The sequence below is a fragment of the Xenopus laevis genome, chromosome 3S (assembly GCF_017654675.1).
Source record: "Xenopus laevis strain J_2021 chromosome 3S, Xenopus_laevis_v10.1, whole genome shotgun sequence".
NCBI classification, from domain to species: Eukaryota; Metazoa; Chordata; class Amphibia; order Anura; family Pipidae; genus Xenopus; species Xenopus laevis.
The window spans coordinates 96,618,595-96,637,663 of NC_054376.1; the positions used below are offsets into that span (position 1 = coordinate 96,618,595).

The 19,069-nt window shown below is 38.9% G+C and overlaps 1 protein-coding gene across 1 annotated transcript in view; it reads right to left on the reverse strand.

The window, feature by feature from the left end:
* nedd1.S (NEDD1 gamma-tubulin ring complex targeting factor S homeolog) overlaps positions 1-17,277 on the reverse strand; it is a 44,725-nt gene extending 27,448 nt beyond the window's left edge. The window contains exons 1-3 of the mRNA XM_018256047.2: positions 17,123-17,277; positions 12,420-12,563; positions 5,567-5,661 (exon numbers count right to left, since the gene is read on the reverse strand). Of these exons, the coding sequence (XP_018111536.1) occupies positions 5,567-5,661; positions 12,420-12,555 (231 nt within the window). The 5' untranslated portion in view covers positions 12,556-12,563; positions 17,123-17,277. The remainder of the gene's footprint in view (positions 1-5,566; positions 5,662-12,419; positions 12,564-17,122) is intronic.
* Positions 17,278-19,069: the final 1,792 nt, after the last annotated feature.

Consider the following 19,069-nt stretch of genomic DNA (forward strand, 5'->3'; position numbering starts at 1 on the left):
CAAAACTGAGAGAGACGCCATACAGACCCTCAAGAATAATCGTGAATTGATCATTCGGCCTGCCGATAAAGGCGGTTCTATAGTCCTATTAGACCGCTCATTTTACAGAAATGAACTACTTGGACAACTTTCTGAGAAGCACACATACATGCAATTACAAGGGGATCCAACTGTGAAGTTTAAAAAAGAAATAGATTCTCACCTTAATACAGCTGTAGTGACAGGGTGGATCAGTGAAAAATGCTGTCAATATCTTTCTGTGGAGTTTCCCAGGTGCCCAATCATATATACGTTGCCGAAAATTCATAAATCTACCACTACACCCCCGGGCCGACCTATTATTTCTGCACGTGGGTCTCTTCTATCCAACATTGCTTGTTATTTGGACACATTTTTACAGCCACTTTGTTTAGAGATGCCCTCCTACATAGCTGACACCCCGGCCTTCCTTCAAATTCTTACTACATTGGGCCCGCTTCCAGACGATACTATTTTTGCCACACTTGACGTGTCTAGCCTATATACCATCATACCACTTGATCAGAAGGTCTCAGCATGTAGGGCGGCTTTGATAAATGGATATACTGGGGATCCACCGGTTGAATTTCTTTGCTCTTTACTGGAAATGGTACTCACTCGGAACTATTTTCGTTTTGAAAAAAAGTTTTATTTACAATTGACGGGCACGGCAATGGGGTCCAACGTGGCCCCCTCTTATGCAAATTTATTTATGGATTTTTTTGAAAAGAAACATCTTCTCTAAGTACTCTGACCAGTTATTTTTATACAAGAGGTATATCGATGATGTGTTTCTGATTTGGCGGGGGGGCCACGTCGGACTCCAAACATTTGTTGCCGAATTGAATGCCCTAACCACTCCGGTCAAATTTACGTTAACTTTTGACCGTGACACAGTAGATTTTTTAGATATTCGGATTTTTCGTACGTCTAATGGTGTGAGCACTACATTATACCGTAAAGATACTGACAGAAATACGGTTTTGCATGCGCACAGTTTTCATCCGCCCTCTATTTTGAGATCAATACCATACACACAGTTCCTAAGAGTTTTTCCGAACAATTCTGATATTGGGCTGGCAAAGCGACAGGCGTATGAGATGCGTGAGATATTTCTACAGCGCGGCTATCAAAGAGAATTTCTGGACAGTGAACTGGAAAAAGCATTAACAAAAGAGAATACAGGCACACCCAGAATGACTTCAGGAGAACCGGATAAGGAAGACACCTTAACTTTTGTTTCTAATTTTTCGCCGGTAAGCAAGCACATAGGTATAGCCATCAAGAAAAATTGGCCCATACTGCAAATGGATAATAACTTACCATTCATTAAAGCGAAACAGCCGAGGTGCGCTTATCGTAAAGGTCGGGCCTTGCGTGATATACTGATGGTCACAGATTTGCAGACTGAACGTGAAACCAGTGTGCCACAGTCATGGCTGAAATTTAACAAGATGGGTTGCTTCAGGTGCAGGGGATGCATTACATGCGGGTTTCTGTTAACGGGTTCTCACTTTTCCCATCCGCATAGTGGTAGGAGATACGAAATTAGACATAGGTTAACCTGCCTGTCTGAATTTGTGGTGTACTGCATTATCTGCCCATGCGGCTTACATTATGTTGGGAAATGTACTACAACATTTCGGATCCGCATGAACAACCATAGATCCACTATACGCACTGCCCTGACTTCTGGTAAAGCGGATACCCCACTTGCCAGACACTGTGTAAACTTTGGACACTTGCTCCCCTCTATTCGATGTGTTCTAATTGATCATGTCCCCCCACTTAAACGTGGAGGGGACAGGGGGAGAATATTACTTCAAAAAGAGGCAAAGTGGATCCGGACTCTGGACACAGTGGCCCCCAGGGGCCTCAATGAGATGTATTCATTGGCTTGCTTTATCTAAATGATATATTTGTCCATCCTTTTTACAGATTTGATCAGTGCTGTACATCCTTGAGAAGATTGTCAGCACAACTCTTTTTTGATTTTTTATGGGTTAGAGACAGGTGATTGTTTCACAGGATAAGTGTGCAATGAAATGGTGACATATTGTTACACTAGTCTGAAATTTTTTAACATTCATGTAGATTACACTTGGTTTTTTAACTACAAACTGGGCTTCAAGGATGACCACAATAATAGGATTCTTCGAGCAAGCAAGTTCAATAAATACTTGTTACAACATTGGACCAACATTGCCCCTAGATAACAAAGATTTTCGGTATCATATAGGTAACATAAATACATGTGAAAGGTACTATTTGATAGATTCATTGCGACATGTAGATGCAACAAAGGGATGGAAGTATCCAAGTACTTTGATATACGGTATGTTGGGAACTATGCTTGATATGTATGTATGGACTTGGATAGACCCATATCTCAATAGAATTTTATACTATCGGGGAGGCAGTGTTTTGAATAAGTAATTAAGTGTAATCAATCTTTGCCATGTTTGGCTTTTCAATCTCTAAAATACCCCCTGTTTGGAGCTGTACTACAATGGCATCTATGATAACCCAGTTTGTTAGTTTGTTATTTGCACAATTTTTTGTATGTTTATAATGCCTTGATGGTTCACAACTATGCACTTTATAATTGTCTTTTTGATAATGTGGTTAAATGTTGTATACATTTTTTATATACGATTTTTTATATACGATTTTTAACATACATCTGGACTTTTTAACATACATCTGTATTTTTCTAATCAGTATGGTAGCTGTTGCTAACACTTAAATGATGAACATGTTCACTGTCATGAATATTTAATTGACACTTTACACTGATTTTTGTATTTATGTACCATGTGATGACCACTGGGTGCATCCTGACGACGGTTCAGAGAGAACCGAAACGCGTTGATGTGGGGTAGTTTGTAACACTCCAATAAAAGACATTTCTTTATCACTATACCTGTGAGTGCTCCTAACTGCATCTATTTATTTCCCTCTGAGGAGCACCCGGGATTTGATCGACTGAGGGTGAGTGCCGGTGAATCATATGACTCTATATATATATATATATATGGACAATGTATTAGAGTGACTGGGGGATTTGGCAGCTGTGCTCTCAATCTCAACAAGGCACCCCCGCTCCAGGTGTAGGAAATGAAGTCAATTAACAAGAGAGCTGAGAGAAAAGCAAACGAAGAGGCAGAACTTGCTGCTAGGTGCTCTTTATTGCACACAACATGTTTCGGAACCAGAGCCCTTTATCAAGTGTGTGCTTGATACACTTGATAAAGGGCTCTGGGCCCGAAACATGTTGTGTGCAATAAAGAGCACCTAGCAGCAAGTTCTGCCTCTTCGTTTGCTTTTCTCTCAGCTTTCTTGTTAATTGACTATATATACATATATACATATACATATATATATATATACACACACACATACATACTGTATATATATATATATATATATATATATATATATATATATATATATCTACATACTGTCTATACATGTAGTAACAGGGGTACTTGTCGTCACACAGCATCCAGTCTACAAGTCTATTGCACAGGAGAATATAGTCTTCCTGACAACCCAGGGCCTGAGACTTTCTTTCAACCATTCTCAAAGGTCAGTTATAAGCCCCTCTCTCTCAAGCTGAGGCCTCCTGGAATGATTGCTTTGTCTCAAGCACAGGCTCCACAGGTCCCTTGATTCTCTCATGGGCTTCTTCTCACACACTGGAACCAGTTAGAACGCCTAGGTATAGAAGCACACCCCTTTGACCTTTAGGCTATGACCAAATTATGTGGAGCTTGGCCTGAAGAAAAACGCAGTCTCAGAATCTGCTCCTTAGCTGCTGCTCTATGTGCCTGCACCCGAATGCCATGCCTTGACTCAGGTGTAGACAGAGGCAACAGATTTTTGTGCTGAAAAATTTGAGTTTGCATTTCATGGGGAAATCCACCACTTTTACCTGCACCCAAGCCGAGGCAATGTATTCAGGTGGTAGCAGAGGGGATTATCCTCATGCCGACATTCGCTACATGTGGCCCTAGTTTTATAGCAGCCACTTAATTACTTAAATCACTGGGAATATATAAAGAGATTAAAGGTTCTGTTTGTCACTTTATTCTGTACGTATTTGGAGCAATGGCAACAAAACATTTATCATTAAATTAATGACCCGTTCAACGACTGCTTTTGATTTAAAAAAAATACCTGCGAGCTATGTAAAATGGTCAAAGATGCAGAAAGTTAAAGAGCATCATTCTCTTCCATTTCACCTTCCTGGGTCCTTTGAAAAGGATAAACAATTAGGTAAGGCAGATCTGGAAAGTCAAGGTGGAGAATAGAAGACTGTAACTTTAGCTGCACAGGGATGCATGGGCACAGACAGAGCAGGAATCTCAACTGAATGGCACTGGAAGGCTGGGAACTTATCAAATAACCAATAGGCTTTTCTGTTAGGATAAATGCTCATTGTTTTATGTTAAACCATAAATGTACAAGACTATTCGAAAACATGTGCTTCTGTTATTCAACTTGTTTATTAATGACCTGGAGGTGGGCATTGAAAGTACTATTTCTATTTTTGCAGATGATACTAAATTGTGCAGAACTATAAGTTCCATGCAGGATGCTGCCAATTTGCAGAGTGATTTGTCTAAATTGGAAAACTGGCCAGAAAACTGGAAAATGAGGTTCAATGTTGATAAATGCAAGGTTATGCACTTTGGCAAAAATAATATAAATGCAAGTTATACACTAAATGGCAGTGTGTTGGGAGTATCCTTAAATGAGAAGGATCTAGGGGGTTTTGTAGATAACAAGTTGTCTAATTCTGGTTGTGTCATTCTGTGGCTACTAAAGCAAAGTTCTGTCTTGCATAAAAAAGGGCATTAACTCAAGGGATGAAAACATAATTATGCCTCTTTATAGATCCCTGGTAAGGCCTCATCTGGAGTATGCAGTTCAGTTTTGGACTCCAGTCTTTAAGAGGGATATAAATGAGCTGGAGAGAGTGCAGAGACTTGCATCTAAATTGGTTGGAGGGATGGAGGACTTAAATTATGAGGGTAGACTGTCAAGGTTGGGGTTGTTTTCTCTGGAAAAAAGGCACTTGCGATGGGACATGATTACACTTTACAAGTACATTAGAGGACATTATAGACAAATAGCAGGGGACCTTTTTACCCATAAAGTGGATCACCGTACCAGAGGCCACCCCTTCAGACTAGAAGAAAAAGAACTTTCATTTGAAGCAACAAAGGGAGTTCTTCACTCAGGACAGTGAGGTTGTGGAATGCACTGCCGGGTGATGATGTGATGGCTGATTCAGTTAATGCCTTTAAGAATGGCTTGGATGATTTTTCGCACAGACATAATATCAAAGGCTATTGTGATACTAAGCTCTATAGTTAGTATAGGTATGGGTATATAGAATTTAATTAAAAGTAGAGAGGGGTGTGTTTATGGATGCTGGGTTTTCATTTGGAGGGGTTGAACTTGATGGACCAAGTAGCCAGTGGTCGGTATTTATTAAAACATCTTGTGAGCTAAAGCTGAAAACAGCAAGTGTCATACTTACCCCTTCTGCAAGTTCTAACAGTGGAACAGGTTTAGATTTACAGCTTGAAACAACAATTTTATCACCACTGCCAGAAGCAGTGACCAGAAAATGATCTGAATTTGTAGTTATGGACAATGTAATAACATTTGGGATATTTTCTGACAGTGCAAAGCAGGGATGTTAGTAGTCTCCACACTTCTATCAACAAAGGTCACTTTCAAGTTCAAAGAAAGAGAAACTGGTTATCTAATCTGTAAAATGCCTAAAACCTAAAAATGAAAATAAAAATAGAATTTGCGAACTAGCTTTAGTCTGTCTACCTTTGATGTGAAAGTTTTGCTCAGCTTGCCATTCAAAGCAAAGGAAACTGCAACATTATACTTCTGAAAAACACCAGACTTGTCTCTAAATAACACTACGGATGCTGTTCAAAGAGCAGTGTTAAAGTAGGACATAAGAGTTACTCGTGTAATAGATATTATAGCCCTGTGGATCACTAAATGCAATTCTCTTTATACTCTGGGAATCCTAAGCGGACGGAAAATTAAACTTTGTTACCTGAACAAAACTAATTGTCAAGGAGAACACTTCCTCGTATAAAAAAAAAAAAAAAACACGGAGCCCTGCAGGACTTCTAGGTCTGTCAAATAAAAATGTAATAGTCTATGTGGAAGAAAGCCAACATTTTGTATATTACACAGCCCTTCTACTAAAAGGTCTCGTTATGAAAGCAGAAAATGAATGTGAAGCTGGGCAAGCTGGCTTTAGAAGTAACACTAGACACATACAAGAGTCCTCTGCACTCAACCCATTATCAATATATTTAAGACAGAGACATTTTGTGCATACTGCTACTGAAAAATGCCTTAACCTTTAAACAAAACAGGGATTGTTTGTCCATATATTGCAATATATTTAAGCTGGCCAACTACGTCAAAGACATCCCATATTTGGCTAGTCCTATACTTAATTTTCATTTGATTCATTAAGAATTCTATTGCTTCATTATACATTTTACGAAAGGGACTAAGTTTTATCTGCAACTTACTTGCTGCTTTCAAAGTAAAACTCCCAAACTTGGCTGCCCTTTTATTAGACACCTGAGGGATCACCTGACTATAGTTGGGAAGGGTGGGAGCTACAACATGGAGCTGGTCACTGCTCCTGAATAACTATAACAAACAAGGGAAAGTTGTGCTCACCACTAATTTTTTTAAAAATTAGTGGTGAGCACAACTTTCCCTTGTTTAGAAGTAACACTGCCATTCTAAGTATTTTACGCACTGCCATATAGATATATATATCTATGTGTGTATGTGTCTATTTCTCTTTGGAAGGTCATATATTTTGGTTCATTTGTAATGCTACATTGCTGTCTTGTCTTCATTCACTTTTCATCATGGTTTTATTTAAGGGATACGGTCATGGGAAACCATGTTTTTTTAAAATGCTCAGAAAATAGTGCTGCTCCAGCAGACGTCTGCACCGAAATATGTGTATCAAAAGATTAAACAGATTTTTGTATATTTAATTTTAAAATCTGACATAGGGCTAGGCATAGTCAGTTTCCGAGGTGCTGAACAATATCAATAATAAATCTGAAGTTTAGGGTCTCCAGGTAGAAAGTGAATACTCCAGGTAGAAGGTTTCCAAGGTGACCCCAGTCATGTGACTTGTGCCCTGATAATATCCAGAAATAAATTGATGTATACCTCAAAAATCACAGATTATTGAGGGAAAAATATAGAAACAAAAAAAACAAAAAACCAGAATAATGATATGGTGTAGTATTTTTTAAAAATATTGTTAGCACCCTTAGCGTTCCACTTAAAGTTTTAAAATTATCCGTGTATGTTAGAGAAACGGTGTTCTCTCTTTTAGCAAAAGTAATACTTAGTGAAACTAATAGTGAATTACTCAAGGTGAATAAAAAATTACAGTTCCAAACAAAAATCGCACACCAAAGTAGTTATAGTGATATAAGAAAAACGATGTGAATAAGGTACAGTGTAACCCACACTTTAAATAAAAAATGTTTTCATCCAAACAATATAAGTGGCTTGTATCAGTAGTATAATGGAAAGCCTTTAAAACCGCATTCCTCCCGGTGGTATATCATACTCACAAGACTGAGGAAATTGCAGGCATTGAATCTAGTTAGTAATTGGCTCAGTTTTCAATCTTCTGTAGTCCTTACTTGGGCAGAAAAAAGTGGCATATGCAGAAGCGCTTTTAACAACTTTAATAAACAATTAAAAATGCACAACGTCCTTGTAAAACCCGCATTTAAAATCAATATAGAAGTTTCCGTGTTCGGTTGCTGGTTTCTCAGCATCTCTCACAATGTAATGAGCATATGCCTGGGAACATACCGGTTTTGTGAATTCGAACATGTATCTTGACTGTTGTGTCCTGATAAACTTCAGTCACTCTTTAAGTTAAGAGTGATATCCTCCCCCCAGCAGCCCATCAGAAGAACAATGGGATGGTAACCAGCTAGCAGCTCCCTAACACAAAATAACAGCTCCCTGGTAAATATAAGAACAGCACTCAATAGCAAAAATCCATGTCCTACTGTGATTTGTTCCGTTACATTGAGTAGGAGAAACAATAGCCTGTTAGAAAGCAGTTCCATAGTGCAGCACTGCCTCTTTTTGAAAGCTCATGACCAGGCAAAATGACTTGAGATGGCTGCCTACACACCAATATTACAACTAAAAAAAAATACACTTGTTGGGTTAGGAATGACATTTTTACATGGTATAGTGAATTATTTGCAGTGTAAAAATCCTGACAGAATCCCTTTAAATCATTTTATATTCATTTAAATTATTTTTACATAGGATGGATATTTTGAGGAATGAAATGATGGATATATGTCAGTGTCTGAGTAAACAGCAGTTAATGGTTTATGGCTAAGGGTTTTATATTAAAGGAGAAATTGGATATTTCAACTTTTGCCATTATTTTAAACTATTTGCTTGATGCAAACTAAGACATCACTTAAGGAAAAGTTCCTAACCATATTTTACCATGATCTTACATGCTTAGCATGGTTGACACCCAGTCTTTATCCATCTAAACCTCTCTAACAAAATCAGAGTTGGTGTACAATTTCCACTTCCCCTTTTAAAACCATACCATAAGTGTGCTGAAAGAAAAAGCCCTGCTTCCCTATACCCGACATCCTAAATAATAGCTACACAGTGGGCTTAGCATTGCCATGTTCAGCTGCATCACTTTTGGTTTCTGGCTCCATGGAGCTTATCACCAACCAGGAGCATGTGCAGTGGAAGCCAATCCCATCTTGGCTTCAACTGTGGATGTTTCTTGTTAGCGATCATGTCTATGCAAGCTATACTTAGCTTGTGGTGTTTATTGGTGATGTGTTCCTGAAGGCACAAACTGAAGGAACCAAAGCATCTGAAATTTGAGCGATAACTGTATGTAAAAAGCACTGATTAATTACAATGATTCCCCCACTACTAAGAGAGGTGTGTTAGCATGCCTCCAGGATGTAGAGTTACAATTATATATTAACTTATTTTTTAAGCCTATTGGTGAGAGTCCATAATGAATTCTTCCCTTTGCTTAACGCCCGCTTTTTCCATTTATTATAATTATTTCTTATTAAATGCTATAGAAATGCAGAAGCAAAATATGCTTATATATCATACTGAGAATATCTACTACATTCAAAACAGGATGCCTAAGTGCTGATATGAAACAGTTGCACCACAGTTAGCACTAGTGCCTTGCAGCACTGAAGTTCTAGGTTTGATTCCAGCCAGAGCATTATCTGCAATGAATTTAAATCTTCTCTGCCAGGTAAAAAAGTATACAAGAAACCACCAGTTAATAGCTGGAAAACTAGACCTACCTGTGGTTTAATATTAACAAGTCCGGGCAATATGGATGCACTGTGGTACTTCTCCCAATTAAGTGGTTCAGATGCATATGCTAATAATAATAATAATGTGTGTCCTTGCAACTTAACCAGATCTTAGATAAATTATTTTCCCAATAATTTAAATTAGCAATATAAGCAATATAAATTAGCACATTTTCAACATTTATTCTTAGCTATGAATGATGCAATGCTAAATACAAGTTTTCTTTTACAACTGAATAGGTGACCCAGGAACATATAGATGGCAGCGCCCATTAAGATTTACAAAACAAGGGGTTCACGTAGTCTGCATGTTATATGCAGTAACAACAAAAGTATATTGCCTAAAAATGTGTGTTTCCTATGGCAAGCAAACATTTTATTAAATCAGTATAGCTTATAAAAGATCTTCCACAAATAAATATTTTACGATTTATAAACAATGTTGATGGATGGCTCTTCCAACAAATCAATTTAGAAATGATGGGAACAAAGCTCTTGGATACACAACAGATTTTCGAAAAGCCCCATAACAATCAGAAAAGCTTTCTTTATAGGTTTGTTTTCTTTATACAATGAAGACTAGTTATTTATGATGGGTCAAAACACTATAAAAATCTAGGAGGGATGGAAAAGCACAATATATTGTATTTGGTGCTTCAGCATAAGCTATTTTGCCTTGTTTGTTGTTAAGTTTTGTCTGCATCACTGAAGCTGTTAACATGTGGTAATCACAGTGAAAGGCAAATAAAACAACTGCCATTTTGACAGGTACACCAATTATTTTTCCTATCATGATGGACCTAACCCTAACCAATGTCTGTTTATAAAGCATATAGTACAAGGAGAATAAAGGAGCAGGCACTGATTTGTAATTGTTTTCTTAGTTTGCACTAGAGACATACTAAAAGGATATAAGATTTGTTCACTGAGCAGAAAAGGTCCATTGCCCTAATACAAATTGACTCTGTTTCCATCAATGACTCATTAATGCAGGAATCACACAACACAGAAAGAAAGCTAAATCCATTAACTCATTTTCTATTCTTCAGACATAGTTTTAAAGTGCATTGTTTTAACATATGAGATTTTCGTTGATTCTCAAATGTAGTCATTGGACATGATGTTCCGTGAATTTTCGGGAAGGAACTGGCATTGACCGATGCAAATATGTTATCATTTAAAGTAAGGGTATTTTGTATTCATTTTGGAAAATGTTGCAACTATTACAGAGGTTAAAAGTATTGTGCAAAATCTAATAAAAGTAAAAAATATGTTCATTATATGTTCATACAATTCTATTTACATTCCTTATACGCAGACGCTGCACACTGCGTCTGCATTCAACAGTCGTGCCGGATCAATGATGCAACTTCAGCCGACATTTCTATCTCTTACCTTATTTTCGGCGCATGCGATTTGCCACTAGCGTTTTGTCGCAGCTAGTTGGATTGCACCGAAAATGTCTGTGTAGTCCTACCCTAAGTAACTTTTCATTTGGTCTTCATTATTTATAGCTTTTAAATTATTTGTCTTCTTCTTTTAAATCGTTCAAACTTTCAAATGGGGGTCAATGACCCCATCTAAAAAACAAGTTCTCTGGTAGGCTACAAATGTGTTGTTATTGCTACTTTTTATTACTCACATTTTTATTCAGACCCTCGCCTATTCGCTTTTCAGTCTCTTATTTATATCAGTGCATGGATGCTAGGGTAATTTGCTCCCGAAACTGCAAACTGGAGAGCTGTTGAATAAAAAGCTAAATAACTCAAAAACCACAAATAATAAAAAACGAAAACCAACTGCAAATTGTCTATGAATATCACTCTTTACGGCATACTAAAAGTTAACTCAAAGGTGAACAACCCCTTTTATATCTATAGAAATAAGTCAAATCAACTGGACTTGCTGTGTTTTTTTTTTTCTTGAAGTCGTTTCACCAGTCATCCAACTGGCTTTCTCAATTGAGAATAACTAGTACATAGGATCTTGCTTCTCTATATATATCCTCTAGAAAGTTGATCCAATCAGCATAATCTGTTTATCATAATCCACAATGATGTCATTAAATTAGGTGTTAGGAAACCAAAATAGTTTGCCTGTGGGAAGCTCCCCATCCCCTTTAAGCCTCAGTGATCCAGCCCTTGTTCTCTTGTTGGATTCTGGGACTCTGCTATCTCTGTTTTTCAGAGAATCTGTCCACCACCCACTATGGAAAGCAGATGACTTCCAGTCCCATTAGAGTCCTACAACAGGTCTAGTTGGGCACACCTGTGCCCAATCTGTACCGGCACCAGCCACCCCGCTACACCCCCGAGCCTTACATCTTACACAACCGCAAGGGTTTACTCACCACCCGACCCAGAAGTGATGCCATTTTGTAGGGGGGGTCAACCACGTAATGGAACAAACATTGTAGATCGGCAATGCTGGGAGAGAAGGCTAGACCCACAGCTGAACCTGGTAGGGCCCAGGCAGGGTACCCATGGACCATTTGCCTGCCTGGTTGGTGAATCAGGAACTGTATTCTGAGACCCAATAAGTTTGTGGGTACCCAACACGACGCAGTTCTCTACAATCCATAATTTCCCAACAGAACAAAGTGAGGGAGGGGTTGCATGAAACTGTAAGCCAAAGGGAGAGGGAGATTCAAAGACAAGCTATTATGGTTTCATTTTAATCTGTGGAATCTGTCTAAAGATATTTATTTTTTGGCAATTCGGAGTTAGTATTTATGCACTTTTTTTTACATAAACAAAACCGCATTACCTCATGTCACAAAAAATGGGGTATACAGTATATTCTCTTTATTAATGCTTCAAGAACATTTTGTGTATTTATGGTCTGAATGCTCCTTGATACATAAACAATGTTATGAACATTTTTTGGAACCTCAAATTGAAAGAAAAATAACTAACATCACTTCAAACAAAAGGGTTACTCATAAGTATAGGATCAACCACGTGACTTGTCAAAGGATACTGTTACTGCTCCAACACAAGGATGATACTGGGTGTGATGTATTGTGTGGATTGAATTGCTCCACCACAGTCATGGATGAGTAGTCCCATATTTTAACATAATCTCCAGCTGATGCAAATCTGATGTTATCCTGCATGGTGCTGCCTGAAATGAAAATTAATTGAGAATTGAATTTCAAAATGCAAATGGGTAAAAGGTCCATGAAAGCAGGCAAGAATCAGGTTTAAATACTTACCCCCATATGTAATAAAAGGCTCTAAGTTTGCCCAGGAGCAGTAACCTATAGCAACCAATAACATGTTGACTTTTAAACAGGTGACCAGTAAATTCTACCCAGTGATTGGTTGCTATGGGTTAGTGCTCCTGGGCAGACAGTGTCTTTTATTACATATCCCCCTTCATGCCTAAAATGTAAGTGTTGTTGTCACAAATGGGCTTCCTGGAGCAGCATGTCAACTGCCATAGAAATCACACAAGCATTTTGCTTATTTTCAAGACTGAAGACAAGCACTTCACTTAAAGCATAAAAGAAAGTTTCTTCATTCATTTTTCTTTTATAGTTGCAATCATTTTTAATCATCTATAGCAACTTTAACCACAGAGAGGTGTGTCTGTTTAACCCGATAGACCCCGCCCCCACCCATTTATCATCTTAGCGGAAAGGTCAAGAGAGTAGAAGGTTACATTGCAACCCATGCTCCAACTCATAGCCTGCTGACCTTCACTGATACTTGTGCCTGCAAATTCTACTCACCAAATCTCCCTTTTTGTATATTTAGGGCTGGACTCCACGAACGGTTTTCGTCGGATTGGCGCCCAGTGACAAAAAGCAGGCCACAAGTCGGATGGAGCTGCAGGTGTCAAGCTATATTTGGACTAAATGAAAGTCGCAGGTAAAAGTTACATTACATCTGACGCGACTGGTGGATGTGAACGCAGAAAGCAGCGTCTTGATTCGATAGTCTGACAGTGTAGTTTTTTTTTTATATTTACATTTTTACATGCCAGTTACAATCCAGTGTATTTTAAACAGTAATAATGTAGAAAGTGCACAATGGTGGTTCAGTTCCATATACATTCAATCATATACATTTTTGTATCATTTATATTGCTAATAGGAATCCTACGGTCCATTATATTGACTGTGTGCTTTGTAAATTATGGGGGGGAAAGACTGTGTAGTTTTAACCTGCGACTTTTCATTCAGTCCAATTATATCTTGACGCATGCGACTCCGTCCGACTTGTCGCCTGCTTTTTGTTGCTAGGCACCGATCCGACGAAAATGCTCGTGGAGTCCAGCCAGGTACCTGAACTGCTGCACAACACTTACATGAATTGTTGGGATAAATTACTACCATTGTTGCCAAACTGCACCAGTGAAATATCCTACTGCAACAAATTAAAGGGGTTGTTCACCTTCAAAACACTTTTTTTCAATTCAGTTGTTTTTTCCCCCTGAAATAATTACTATTTTTTCAATTACTTTCCATTATTTATTTTGTACTGTTTTTCCAAAATCTAAGTTTAAAGTTGAATGGTCGTGTTTGAGCTTGACAGCTCAGTGATTCTAATGCAGAATCTGAACCGTTACAATTTTGCAATATTTAGTGGATACATTTCTCAGCAGCATCTCTGGAGTGTTAGCAACTATTGTATCAATTCTAACAGCTGCCTTTAATGATTGGGCAGCTCTGCACTAAAAAAAACAGTGGCCTGTTCCAGAATTTGGAACAAAGAAGTCACCTTTTAGAATCAAACCAGTTCTCACATTATTGCTCCCTTCCCTTAATTCTAGTTTGGGGGAGACACTTACCACTTATACATGTTATAAAGAGCACTATATTCACATGATTGACCTTTCACTTTAAGCTGCATGTTTCTTCTTTCCTTTTGAGACTATCAACTTTTCTGGCAATCGGGATAGTTGCCCCCAAAACATTATACAGTATGTCAATGTGCTTTATTGTGCTCTTCTAAGCACTTGCGATGCTTTATTCTCTGTTCTACAGCGGTATCTCAAGGGAAGCCATACAGCCCCTTAGATTCACAAATTGCTTGCAGTTTGGTCCTGCCATCTGACATTGACCAGATGCTCATGCTGATTACACTGATGTGAGTGACAGCATTGGGCCTATGTGAAATCACTGACAAAACTTAACTGTAAGTTATTTAAGTTTAAAGGAATTGTTCAGTATTAAAATGAAAACTGCCTAAATAGATAGGCTGTGTAAAATTAGACATATTTTCAATATACCTAGTTAGTCAAAAATGTAAGGTATAAAGACTGGATGTCTAACATAATAGCCAGAACATTACTTCCTGCTTTGTAGCTGTCTTGCTTTCCACTGATTGGTTAGCGGGCAGTAACCGATCAGCGACTTGAGGGGGGGGCACACGGGTCATAACTGCTTTTGAATCTTAGCTGCATGCTGAGGATCAATTGCAAACTCACTGAACAGTTATGTCCCATGTGGCTCCCCTTCAAGTCGCTGACTAGCTCAGAGTTAGAGAGCTGAAAAGCAGGAAGTAGTGTTCTGGCTATTATGTTAGACATCCAGTCACTCCAGACTTTATACATTACATTTTTGGCTAACTAACTATTTTAAAAAAAACTTTTTTTTATTTTGCTCACAAACTGTAAAACCACAACTGTCATTGAATTTATTAAACATTCTGATAAAAAAAAAGTATGAACAAAAAAAAGCGCTAAATAATCCAGAAATAAAATATGAATACCTCTAACAATTTGAGTTTTTCTGACAATTCCTAGCGATAAAAAAAATGAAAACCTCTAAAAGTCAGAGTTGATTAATAATTCGTTGAAAAACAGCTGAATTCGATTGTTAGTAAATGGGCCCCTTAATAACAATAAGCCAACACAGTTACATGCCGCACATGCCTTTCCTACACTTAGATAAACCTTAAAGTGTAAAAGGGAAAAAAACAGCTAAATCTACCCTTAGAAAATAAACCCTTAAAATGTATCTGGAAAAAGTGATGTTTTCTTCGCAAAGTTAAAATATTGTATTGTGTAGAAAAAAAAAAAAAAAACAATCATCAGGAACATTAATTTTCCTAGAAAAGATCAGTTACTTTCACATTTTGCAACACCAAATATCACGCATGCTTATAAACTACAAAGGTATTCCTAAATTATAAATATATTAAATTATTTGTACAATAATACAGTACATTATTTGTACAATGTACTAAATACATTGGGTTTTAATTCAACACAAGAGAAAAAACCTGGATAGACCTACATATTATATCTCCCAATGGGTTAAAGATTATATAATGCACATGGTATTTTCTCTTAAATCTCGTGGAAAATAAATGTGAACCATTCAGATCTTATAGGCATTAATTGCATGCTGGCATTTCTGCATGGGCAGATTTTTTTCTTTTTTCAGATAGAGATGCACTCAATCCTGGATTGTGTTTGGGATTTGTCATGCCTACTTTTCACAGACTTCAGTGGAGACATACACAAAATGCATAGTACATAAACGAGAATGAAAGGTTAAAACTAAGTAAGCTTTATCAGAAAGGTCCACCTAACTATACCAGTAAAACCTCAAAGTAGTGCTGCTCTGAGTCCTCTGTCCAAAGTAACACAGTATTTCTTTCCTTCTATTGTGGCTTCTGTATCAGACTTCCTCTAAATTAAGTTTTAGTATGTTAAAGAATGGCCAGATCAATGCAACCTTTCAATTGGTCTTCATTGTTTATTTTTTTTTATAGTTTTTAAATGATTTGCCTTTTTCTTTGGACTCATCCCAGATTTCAAATGGGGGTCACTGACCTCATCTAAAAAAAAAAAAAACAAATGCTCCGCGAGGCTACAAATTTAGAGTTATTGCTAGTTTTTATTGCTCATCTTTCTATTCAGGCCTCTCCGATTCATATTCCTTTCTCTTATTGAAATCAGTACATGGTTGCTGGGGTAATATGGAACCTAGCAACTAGATTGCTGAGACTGTTGAATAAAAATAAAAGCTGCTGAATAAAAAGCGAAATAACTAAAAAACCACGAATAAAACATGAAAACCAATGACAAATTGTCTCAGAATAGCACACACTAGGTCATACTAAAAGTTCACCGCAAGATGAACAATCCCTTTAATTCCCTTCATCAATGTCTTTAATTAATGATGACAAAAAATGGTCATAATCCTGCATCAATATTTTGGGGGGGGGGGAAGGGGTGTTGCTGTTTTTTGTTGAAAAATTCTATTCCATGTACCATGACTGGGTCTTCCACAATCTGGGCACATTTCCACTTCCATACAATATTCCAGCAGTCAGTAAGCAGCAATGCAAACTGAATGCTCCCCAAATATCTCACGCAATTAGAGGCTGTACAGAGGCTCCAGCTACTGATCAGAGCAAAGCCGTGTTGACACAAAATTAGGTTGAGTTGAAGTTGTACAACAGTGTGGGAGTTGGGATTGGAGTTAACAACCCGTAAAGGAAAAGAACTCGGGAAGTAAGAAAGAAGCCATGTTTGCACACAAGTCCTGCCCTGGTAGCCAAGTGACAGTGACAAACACAGGTAATACATTAGGTTTAAAACTATTCCAACGTCCCACCAAACTGAGCCCACATGATATACCAGGCCATTAGGCTCATGTGCGCCTTGTTTTTGGAGGAGAAGGTGTTATGCACCCCCCACCGCCACCTACAGTGTCCGGACCTCACCTTCCAGCCGAACTCTTCCCCCTCCTCCCCTACTCTTCGTCCCGGGTTCGGGCAAAGCCACGTGACGTCACCGATGCGTTCCAACTGTCTCTCGCGCACCCACGTGCTCTGCGTGCGCGATCTCGGCACTCTACGGCAGCACGCAGGGTAGGTAAGCGTGAGAGTGTACACACTTTCCCGCAGTCTATCATTGTAGCGACATGGCGTTAGCGTAATAAGCTCTATGTTAATGTAGCCGAAACGGAGACTGAGCCGTTCGTCCAACGTGGGTCAGAATCACTAGGAACTGGGGTTACCACCTGTTTAGTTTTGACCCGAACAGTTCAGTTTTTGTAAGGCTTGTTCTGGTCTGAACTTTCTGTTCGGTTTTACTAAGATACTCCAAAAAAAAAAAGCAAATCAATAAAAAATAAGGATATATTTTTCTAAATTAGCATTGCTCTGTATTTTAGAGATTTCTGGATAACTGGTTTCTGTATAATAGATCTCATACCTGTAATTAAAGTATTGGGCAGAATATAGCTAGAGATAGGGGTAGGGTTGCCACCCGGCCGGTATTTTACCGACCTAGCCGGTAAAACACCTGCCGGGGCCGGTATTACAAATTTGCTGGCAATGTAGCTGCTTGTAATACCATTTAGAAAATCCCCTGCCCGCCGATGAAAACTTACATTTTCGTCGGCTTTGGGCGGTGGCCCGCCCCTTTTGTGACGCTACTCAACATGGCCCTGCCCCTTTTGTGATGCTACTCCCCATGGCTCAACCCCTTTTGTGGTGCGCCTCATCTGCTCCGCCCCTTTTTGCGGCATGCCCCACCCCTTTCTTTTCCACCCCCCACCATGGCCGGTAATTTTTTTTTTTTTAAAAGGTGGCAACCTTAGATAGGGGTGCCACCTGTGTGGTTTTGAACTGGGCGTCAACACTTTAAAACATTGAATACTGGATAGAAATCCAGCCAGTTGCATCTAAGTAATGCAATAACCTTGCCCTGGTGTCATAACTCCACCAACATCATTGTGCCCACCTCTGATGTCATCATGCCTGTTCCTACATCACTGCCCCACCCCAATCATATCTGCCCTGCCCCCTGTGTTCGGGTTTAGCCATCAGCAAAGGTGGCAACCCTGTGTTCAGGTCTCAACTTTCTGTTCTGGTTTTAAAGGAGAACTAAACCATTAAAATTAATATGGCTAAAAATGCCATGTTTTATATAATGAACTCATTGCACCAGCCTAAAGTTTCAGCTTGTCAATAGCAGCAATGATCCAGGAATTCAAACTTGTCACAGGGGGTCACCTTCTTGGAAAGTGTCTGTGACACTCACATGTTCAGTGGGCTCTGAGCAGCTGTTGAGAAGCTAAGTTTAGGGGGCGTCAAATTTACAAGCAGAAAAGGTTTGTCTGTAATATCAGCGGATGCTACAGGGCTGAATATTAAATTCTGATGCTAGTTGCACTGGTTTCTGAGCTGCCATGTAATAATTATCTGTATTAATTACTAATCAGCCTTATAGTGTGACATTTATATTCTATGTGTACTGTATATTGTGAGTGGGTCCCTAAGCTCAGTAAGTGACAGTAGCACAGAGCATGTACAGTGAATCAGCAGAAAAGAAGATGGGGAGCTACTGGGGCATCTTAAAGGGGAAGGAAACCTCCTCGGCGCTAACCCCCCCTCCCGTGTATTGCCCCCCCTCCCTCCTCCCCCCTGGCCTACCCCTCCCGCTGGGCAAATGCCCCTAACTTGTTACTTACCCTTCTGCGCAGGTCCAGTCCAGGGAGTTCAAAGGCGACATCTTCTTCCACGCGATCTTCTTCCTCCTTTGACCGGCGCATGCGCAGTAGGATCATTTCGCCGGTACGGATCTACTGCGCATGCGCGTGACTTTTGGCGCATGCGCAGTAGATCCGTACCGGCGAAATGCTCCTACTTAGCATGCGCCAAAAT